Raw genomic sequence first — 10,235 nt, forward strand, 5'->3', positions numbered from 1 at the left:
CATATCTTGATTCGAAAATCATTTTGGAATTATCTTCATACTCTCTTATCTTGTTCATTTTAACAAACTTTACCTAAATATATTAAATAAATATTTATTTATATATTTTTTTATTTAATTGTGTTACAATGTCTACATATTAGATAGTGATATATGATATTGTTATAAAGTATAAGACACAATATCATTCATATATTATGGTTTTTAAACTTTTTACCTTAGCGAAAAATTCTCTTATTTATAGAGGGAAAGAGATTGACAAGATAGCTCTAAGATTCATTTCTATATAATATAATCCCTCAATATTATTTTATTTTTATGATTTCTAAAATTTAAAATAATGAAAATTTTAACAATATATTATGATTTTTAAACTTTTTATTTATTTTCCAAATATAGTGTTTGTTTACATTTTGTACACATTTAATAAATATTACAAATAATTAATTATTATACATTTATTATATTTTTTATTTTATGCACATGAAATATATTAATTGATATATTTAGAATTTAACAATATTATGATTTTTAAACTTAATATATTTATTTAAATTTTATAAATTAATTTTTTTATATTCATCTCATGTTTAAATGTATATTTAATTTTTTATAAAATTTAAATATTTAAATATTTAAATATTCACCTCAAATTTAAATATTTATAAATTAATTGAATAAAAATAAAAAAATAAAAATTAACGTTAGCAACAAATTGAATATTTTGCTGCTAAATCAGCGACAGATTTGGCTAACTTTAATTTTTTATTTTTTTATTTAAACTAGTATTAAATTTAATTTTTTTTATTATTTAAATTTAATGACGACTTTCCGTTGCTAATGTTAGTGATGGAAAGTTATTTCTATTGCTAAATTTAAATAATAAAAAATTTTAAATTTAAATTTTATTTTTTAGCGATGAAAATAATTTTTCGTCGCTAAAATTAGCGACAGAATATTAAATCCATCATTAAAATGAATTTTTTATTTTTTTGTTATTTAAATTAATATTTAAATTAACTTTTTTATTTTAAAATTTAGCGACAAAATTGATTTTTCTTCACCAATATGTGTGACGGAATATAAATTTCGTCGCTAAAATTAGTGATGGAAAATAAATTCCATCACTATATAAAAAATTAATTTTTATCTTTTTATTATTAAATTTTAGTGACGAAAATTTTAGCGACGGATTATTTTTTTTCTTGGCTAAAAAAATTGATTTTTTTATTTTTTTTAGCGACGAATTTTTTTTTCCGTTGCGAATCTCGCAATCCGTCGCAATTTCGTCGCTATTCCGTCACAAAATAGTGAGAGAAATTTTCATCGCTAAATCTTGAATTTCTTGTAATGTAATTAGAGAGCATGTTATCCTGTGTTATGTATCATATTTTGATAGGATAGACCTTTTATTGTTAGAATGTATTTTGATGTATTGTGGACATATTGTCCTATATAATGGTTGAAAGACGGTACTTTTTTGGGGTTTGACAAATATTAATATTGTGAGTTTTGATTTGAGGGTAAAAGAAAGAGTTTTATGAAAAGATGTCGTATTTGATAAAAAAAAAAAAGCTGCTCTAAAATGGAAAATGTGACCCATCTTGATTTTGAAAGTGGTCATCAAGAGTTTTGAGAAAAAGAAGTTTTACACAGAAATAAATAAAAATTAAGATGGAGTTAGTCCCTAGAATAAAATTATTCTTGGACACATGCAGATTAATAAATCAGGCGTTTGGCTAGGCAGATGTTATTGAATCTCAACCCATAATGTGTTACTGAAAAGCCCACTTAAAGAGCTCTAACATAGCCAAAAATTGTATAAATATGACATTATTTAACCCTTTAGATAGTAGAAAGAAGTCCACTATATTTTGTTAATTTCTCGAAGGGAACAGTCTGGACATCTTAAGTCAACTGAAGTTGACCTTATAGTTAACTGAAGTTCAATATAAAGTTATTAGTGGGAGTAACACTTGTGACTATAAAGTGTCAAGGTTGGTGGGTTCGAGTCATAGGACCTTAGGAAAATAAAATAAGATAAACAAGAGATTAATTAGCAACGCTAAAAAGCCATTGTCCCAAACTCAAACAATGGACTTGCCTCACTTGCAAGCCGAGTAACCAAGTGGCGCAAAATTTCTTATTGGATAATTACTGCCATGTCAACTCGATTATATATGTTTTGTAGAAATAAATAAATAAATAAATACTTTAGAAATTTGGTAAAAGTCAAGGGATGTGACAACGGAAATGTTGAGTAGCAACTATATAAAAGAAAGACTCTAAACAATAATAATATTTATGAGATTGATCTAAACGTATTTGCGTGTATTATACTTCTAGTTATCACCCTTAATCATGATTTTAAAATAAATAACTATATTTTTAAATAGATTAAAAGTAAAAAGCTCTCTAATCATCATTGGGTGAATTTAAATGAGAAAAAAAAAATAGATGAGGCAAGGGAAAAATAATTAAATTAACAATGAAAGTTGATTTAATTATTTTTTTCAAAAAAAAAAAATCTCCTAATTTTTGGTTTAATAATATATTCGAAATGGGATGTTAAATTATTTATAATAGGGTAAATTATTGTTTCTTCCCCCCCAAGATTAGGTGAAATTTGTGTCACATTTATAATGTGTTTTGGAAATACCCTTGTTACCTCCTTATGTTTCAACTTCGTCAATATCATTTAATAAAAATTAGGAAAAGACCGTATTGCTTATTCTTATTAACAAAGTATATATGATTCATATAATTTTATATGAATTGTATGATAATTATGTATTTATGAGATACTTAATTTTATTGTATCATCCTATAGCATAATATTTTACATTTTTTATCAAAATAAATTAATTATATACTGTAGTAATCAGAATATGTATTGACTTACATAATTTTCATATAATTAATATCATATTTAACTGTTTCTCACCAATTTTCTTTTTTTGTTTTGTCTATCTTTTTCTTGTTAAGAAAAAATATTTATTCCATTTTGTGAAGATTAAATTTTAAATTTTAAATATATTAGAAGAAGTTAAAATAAATTGTGTAATGTTTAAATATTGTTAATATAATTTTTTGTCTAAATTTTTATAACTTTTGTTTTTTGGGGGTTAAAAATAAGGGCACTTGTAGGATTATTGGCAAGTTATTTTGGGACACATTTGCCTTGTCATCAATTTACTAACCGATACTAATAGAATTGAAATGTAGGAAAATATAAGGGGTATTTCTAAAACATAGGGATGCGATCACTAATTTCACTTAATCTAAAAAAAAAAAAATTTATCCTTAATAATATTATTTTAAAAAAATATGTTCAATAATTTGATAAGCATTTCGAAGCAACTTCAATTAATTTGATGTTTAATTAGTTTAGATTTTTTTTTATCTGTTCGACTTTTTAGTCTTTGTGCCGCTACATATGCCCTTCCTCTACTCTTTTTAATTGGTTTTGCTCTTTTTACTCTTTCGTGCTCCTTTGTTTTACTTCTTACTATTTGTTAAGTTAATTTTCACTCTTAGTCTTAGAGTGTTGATTCGTTTAGATAACTTGTTTAGGCAAAAATTTTATAAAAGTTTAAAATAAAATTTATTTGTGAAGTGGCATAGAAAAATTAACAAAATGCACATCTAAGAAAGCCAATCTAATATCGCCACATATACTAAGATCAAGCCAATAAAGATAATGATACGTGGCACCTTTTTCAGTCCAGATCTAAATTCAAAGGAGTAACCATAATCTAGCTTTCAGATCTCAATTTAGAAGGACCTGAGTCAGATCTAATAGATTTATTCTCATTTAAATTCAAATTAGAGATTTTGCTACCTAATAAGAGCTAGCCCCGAGATTTTTCAATAAAACTCGATTCCCAACCATCTCGGGACTAATCCCAAATATCTTGCCTCCTTTAATCTATATAAAGGAAAGAACTTTTATAGGTAAAATCATCTAACTACAAACTTCTTCTTATTTTTTCAAAATTTTATTACTAATTTGAACATTGGAGACCATATAAGGGGACCTAGCCCCACCTCACTCTTTTGCAAGTGCAGCTCCCATTGAGTCAATTCTGAGATATAAATCTTGAGACAGTAAGTGGTGATCAGGCCTACCATCTAGTACCAATTTCTATAATTCATTTTTATACAAATTTTTAAACAAAAATTGAAACCAAACCATAAAACATTTTTCTTAATTCCAAATCAATTGAAAGAAAAACCTTAATCAAACAAAACCAAATTAATTGGTTTGCTTTGGAATAGTTTGGACCAAATTATGCACACCCATACCTCCAATTGCTACTTATAATGGTACGTCAATCTCTTAAACACTCAATATTTCATATATATCTCTCTCCCTCTTCTTTTTGACCTTGCAGTCATATATAGACATGTATTATCTACTCTTTTCACCCTTTTATTTAAGCATCAAAAAGTCCTTTTTGGATACCTATCTAAACAATTCTTCACTTAGACGAAGAATGAATCCAACTTAATCTTGCCCATGCTCTTTCATTGGTTAATTTAAACGATTTAAGATGTCATTTGATTATATGATAATAGAAAGAAGGAAAACCGATTAGTATTAGTTTGGGTATTAAAAATTTATGATGAATTCGTATTTTGACATTAACCATTCGATATATGCATATATATTTATGGAGTTTTGATCTTCTAAATAACATTACCTAATTTATATTAAGTAAAATTGATATGTCAAACTCAAGTATAATTATTATGTGGGACCCACCTTATATAAATTAAGCAACTTTGTTTAGAAAATTAAAACTCCAAACTTATATATATATATAATATATGTATATGTATATATGTATGTGTGGGCTTCCTTCAAAGATCGTTGACCAATAACATCTCCCTTGATGACTAGGCTCTTCCACTCACCACTGGTGGGTGAATCTCTTCTTCTCAGATCCGATTGGTGCCGTAGCCAAACTTGGGGTTGACTTCAATCATTGAAGCTCTTAGCTGATGGTGCACTCCCGCACTAAATCTCATTATTTTCTATTCTTTTTACTATTTTTAAGTTATTTTTTTTAATTTTTAATTTTTTAAAATAATAAAAACACATTCTCTTTATTATTTTTAAAAATAAAAAAAATTATAAAGAAAACTCAAAATAATAAAAAATTATTTTTGAGTGTTTTTATTCAAAATAAACTATAAATTCAAAATACATTTAGTTAATTATTTATTCATATTTTATTATTGTAATCAGAAAAAATATTATAAAATTCATTAAATTTAAAATGTATATATTTTTTAATAATCTAATAACATTTAATATTTTTAATTTACTGAATAATAAAATTTAGTGAATAAAATATCATTAAAAATTTATTTTCAAATTTCAAAAAGAACACGTTTTCTAATTTTCTGTTTTGAAAAATAGTTTTTTAAAATAATAAAGAGAACGTGTTTTTAATTTTCTAAAAACAGACTATCAAAACAGAAAACTGAAAATGAATTCAAAAATCAAAACTGAAAATTGAAAAGTAAAAATAACACAACCTAAGATTTCTAGGGAAAAAAAAAATTGATCTCACCAACAAACAAACCCAAACACTAGGATCCAAACATGTAAGTTGAGAAAAATAGACACATATCAAATGAAAAAATAAAGACAAATAAAAAAAATTAATTAATATAGTCGACATAGCCCATCACAAGAAAATAATTTACTAACTAAAATAAACAAACATACCTCATATTTTGATTATCAAGTTATGAAACACACGTGACATACAATGGCAATAATTTAAATATATCTTTTTATAAATTATTAGGAGTGATCTATCAAACACTAAATCAAGATTGCTTATTTATAGGCTTGAAATCACAATCATAGCAAGATTAAATTTGTCAAACTTATTTGAATCTCATAATTGGAATCATTATCAAATTAGTCTTATTAGATGAAACAACACAATTTCAATCAAATTAGAATTTGAAAAGTTACCTCAACATTAAAATAACTCAGAGCTGCCCAAAATACCAAAAATAAAATGATAAAGGGTGTATGGACCCAATGGGATTTTTTACTTAAACAAGGGGATATTTGAAAAATAGTAAAATATAAGAACATAAAGTGCTAAAAGTGAACCATAATTCAAATCATAGGGTTCTAAGTGAAATTTACCCAAATTAAAAAGTATCACTTGACAGCCTAGTGCAAGTGGTAGCATTGCAAGTGACCCGTGAGTTCGAGACCCGTGAGTTTTGGATGTTACTCCGCTAAGGTCCCTATGGTATGCCAATATTCAAGTTCAAGGGAGGAAGCTAATGACTTTGTTATGGAAATTTAACAAGATAGCTAGCATGCATTGAACCCAACTTAATTAGGGTGAATGTTGCCCAACTCTATGAATCACTTGAATGGGGTTACTAATTGCATTATATATGTCTGAAATGGAGTAAAGAGTTGGGTAGGATCCACACATCTATGGATCTAAGCTTATCTTTAACCAACAAAAGGAAATGAAAAAAAGAAGAAGAAAACCACCACTTGACAACTACAAATTATTAATCTAATCAAATCAAATGGGCCTTGTATAACTGGTTCATGAAAATGGTCTAAAAAACACTAAAGAGAAGGGACAATGTTAATTATTTTGTCCTTTTTGGGACATAACGTGGCTGAGCAGAAGAAGATGAGGAGATGGTAATAATAATATCCTATATATCCTTTGGGGGCAACTCATAATCTTCTTACAGGCCGCCCCTCGATTGGTTTCTATTGCTTGGTTGGATTGAAAACTCTGCAGTTGTTTCTGATCTCTCCGGCGCTGCCAACAAGCACTTCAATGCTCCCCATTTTCACCATCGCCGCCGCAAAACGCTGTTGGAATCCACCAGCATTGGATGCAAACCCTGACACAATAGGAGCGCTGGCTTTATTCAAGGTAAGCTCCTGATCAATCCGCATCACTCCTCTCTTCAAAAGGACTTGGTTGTAAAACTGGTTGTCGAGAACGAAGCTCGTGTTCTGATCCAAAAACGCGGTCGACTGCTTTCCACAAGTTTGCTGGAGCTCTGAAACAAGAGCCGGATCCATGTCCGGATCAGGCTTTCCGGTACCTCGAAAATTCGAGAGTCGGTCCTGGAAGAAATTACAGTGTGCAACTCCGACGCTATGGCCGCCCAGAAGAGTCACCATGTCGTTGAGGTTGAGGCGTTTGGCCGTGAAGAATCGTAAAGCCTGTGGAACAGTGAGATCTGGACCGGGCAACCGTACAAGGCTGGGGTCGGAAACGAGGCCGTCGCGGCGGCCGGTTGGGACGTTGTAGCTGGGTCCTCCGGCGAGAGCGACAGAGTCTCGAGTGGCCAATGTTATGATATCGGCGCAGGAGACGGTTCCGGGGCAGGCGGCCTCGAGGTTGGTCTTGGCGTCATCGATGAGGTCGAATTCCCGGACAGTGAGGTTTGGTCCGGCGTCTTTCTCGGAGGACTTGCTCTGCGTCGAGTCTATCAGTATGGATGCATCACAGCCCTGCCATGGTTCACCACCCAAACACAATTAGAATATAATTCTTCATTTATTTAAAAAGAACTAAACTAATTAAAATAACAAACTTGATAATTAAAAGATTTTTGAGTATGACATGAAATATATGCATGGCCACCATATATACTTCATCACTTCATTAAAAGGCTTGTAGTAAGCATAATAATGATCTTAAGCAACATCATGCACATCATGAATATGGGTTAGTTGGTCCTAATACTAAGATTGATTCATGGTAATGAATCATGTGTGCGTGTGTGTGTTACCTTGACGAAGCAGTCATGGAAGTGCATGCGAAGCAAGGCGGCGGTGATGGAGGGGTCAGAGGCGAAGCGCTTCTGCACCACTTGTTGGATAATCAGCTCTGCGCTCGGGCAGCTAGCGTTGTAGAAACCAACTCGGAGTTGGCCGGCGACGGTCGGGATGACGACGACGACAAGGAGGCCGATGATCACAAGCAATGATATTAGCGACGAAGACATCTTCGCTACTTACTTAGCTATATATATATATATATATATACGTCTCCTTCTTCTTTAGCTAACTATTGGAACTAATTATTGGGAATGAAGTGCAAGTGTAGGTCGATGGATTTGCCTAAGTGTGTGCATGTGTATTTATAGAGGAAAGAAGGGGGACGTGGTGGGGTGGTGGGCTGCGGGCAGGAGGTCAAAGTTCGCCGTGGGAACATAGATTTGAAGAAGAAATATATATGGGTAAGAGGGGGAATCTCGGCATTATAAAATGATGGAAGGCGACAAAGTTGTAGACGCGTTGATTGAGAGCACACCGGAGAGAGAGAGAGAGAGAGAGGATATATATATATATATATAAAAGAATAAAGAAGTAGTAGTTTGATCTGGAGATGGATAGAGAGGGCAAACTTTGTTCTTTTCTACTTAATTTGGGAAGAATAAACAAGTACTTGCATTAATGGTTGGTGAAGGATAAAAAGATCAAGAAGATTATTGGTCACCCATATTTGCTTGATTTTCAAACCCATTTTAAGTGTCTATTGTAGAGTTATATGTGATCGAGTTGTGTAAATAATTTAGTTATAAAATAAGAATAAGACACAATGTACTATCTCTTTCACGAGACAAGCCCAGATCTACTATCTCCTCCCGTGTCCCCTTGCTATCACACTAATGAAAATACGTCACCTCATTAAATTTATATACATCATCAAATTGTAATTAGTTCAAATTAAGAGCAAAAAACTTAAGGTTGTTCTTTCAAAATTCATCCTACAATTAATTAACAAGAAAAAATTTATCTCTTCTAGATGAAAAAACTCATCTATTTTGTTTGAAAATATTCTATCGAGAAATATTCTAGCTGTCTAAAAAATACTCATCTCTTTGTCTGGAAGAGATGAGTTTTTTCCTATTAATTACAGAATGAATTTTGAAAGAAGAATGTTAAGTTTTTTACCATTAGTTTAGGATAATCACTATTTAACGATGTGTATAAATTTAATGAGGTGGTTTATTTTCATTGGTAGGACAACCGAGGTGACAGTAGGAGCGACAGTTGATCTAGGCTTCTCTTGACATAGGAAGATATGACGTTACTACATATTTTTTTATAATAAATTGCATATATACTCTATAATTAAATCAATTGTGAAGGCATCCCCTTGTATTTTAAAATTGGTTGGGAAAGTCCCACATTTTTTAAATTTTTTATGCACACACCATCTCCGCCAACCTTAAAAGGTAACTTAGTTTACTTTATATAAAAACGACGTAGTTTTAAGTTAAAAAAAGAACTAAAAATTAAATTTAACTAAAAATAAAAACAAAAAAATTAGGAAAAATGAGTTTGTCTATTGTTGGTGAAGAACCCATTGCCAATGAACCCATCAATCGATGCGTTCTCTATAATCAATGTAAGAAAGAGAAAAGAATAAGAAAAAGACAAATCAAGGAAAAAGAATCATTGTTTGTTGTTGCTAGTTCTTCTTTATCTCCAATGTCTCCAATGTCGTTGATTTCTTTTGATTCATTGTTACTAGTGTTGGTTATCTCTAGCATTAATGATTTGGTCTTCTTAATAGAAGAGAGTTGTAAAACAAAAGTTTTTGAGATAGTGCTAGTGACATACAAATCCACAAATTGTTGTAAATGGTTACTAGGGTTTCGCAAACAAAGATCTTCTCTCCTTTACTCCCTCTCTACCTCATACTATCCAAAGCACATCAAATCGCAACTATGGTTTTTGCCAATGAGGAAATGTGACATTAATAGTCGAAATGACAAAGATTGAAAACTAAATATGGAGAAAATGATGACTAAAGGAAGGGTAGTACCGAACATTAAGACGCATCAACGAATGTGGATTTAGCGACGAGAGAAATATATATATATATATATAGAGAGAGAGAGAGAGAGATGAAAAATGATGTTCTAGATAATACAATTATTTTTGCTGATTTCATTGAATTATCGAAAAGAATGACGATAGAACTATTAGTTTCCAACAAACACCACCACTCATAGTGACAGTCCCAATTCAGCAGCTTGTTTTTTCTTTTTTTTTTTTTCTCTATTTTAAGTTAATTTTTAATTTTTTATTTTAGTTAAATTTATTTTAAATTTTTAATTATTTTCTCATTCAAAATCATGTCATTTTGAAAAATCAAGTAGCTAGACAATGTTAAATTTTAAAGTTGGCAAAGGAAAGAATGTGCGCAAAG

At 30.1% G+C, this 10,235-nt stretch overlaps 1 protein-coding gene across 1 annotated transcript; it reads right to left on the reverse strand.

The window, feature by feature from the left end:
- Nucleotides 1–6,617: 6,617 nt before the first annotated feature.
- Nucleotides 6,618–8,141, reverse strand: LOC127788852 (peroxidase 57-like). Its single transcript, XM_052317501.1, has 2 exons — nucleotides 7,804–8,141; nucleotides 6,618–7,522 (listed from the first exon to the last, which is right to left on the reverse strand). Exons 1-2 carry the CDS (start codon nucleotides 8,017–8,019, stop codon nucleotides 6,767–6,769), a joined length of 972 nt encoding a protein of 323 aa, XP_052173461.1. The 5' UTR covers nucleotides 8,020–8,141; the 3' UTR covers nucleotides 6,618–6,766.
- Between the last annotated feature and the right edge of the window lie 2,094 nt (nucleotides 8,142–10,235).

The sequence above is a fragment of the Diospyros lotus genome, chromosome 13 (assembly GCF_014633365.1).
Source record: "Diospyros lotus cultivar Yz01 chromosome 13, ASM1463336v1, whole genome shotgun sequence".
NCBI classification, from domain to species: Eukaryota; Viridiplantae; Streptophyta; class Magnoliopsida; order Ericales; family Ebenaceae; genus Diospyros; species Diospyros lotus.

Excerpts from the sequence above, each read along its gene's own strand:
- LOC127788852 (XM_052317501.1), bottom strand. The coding sequence starts at position 8,019 with ATGTCTTCGTCGCTAATATCATTGCTTGTGATCATCGGCCTCCTTGTC. Across the intron at positions 7,523-7,803 it reads TCCATGACTGCTTCGTCAAG|GGCTGTGATGCATCCATACT; the intron begins GTAACACACACA and ends GAACCATGGCAG.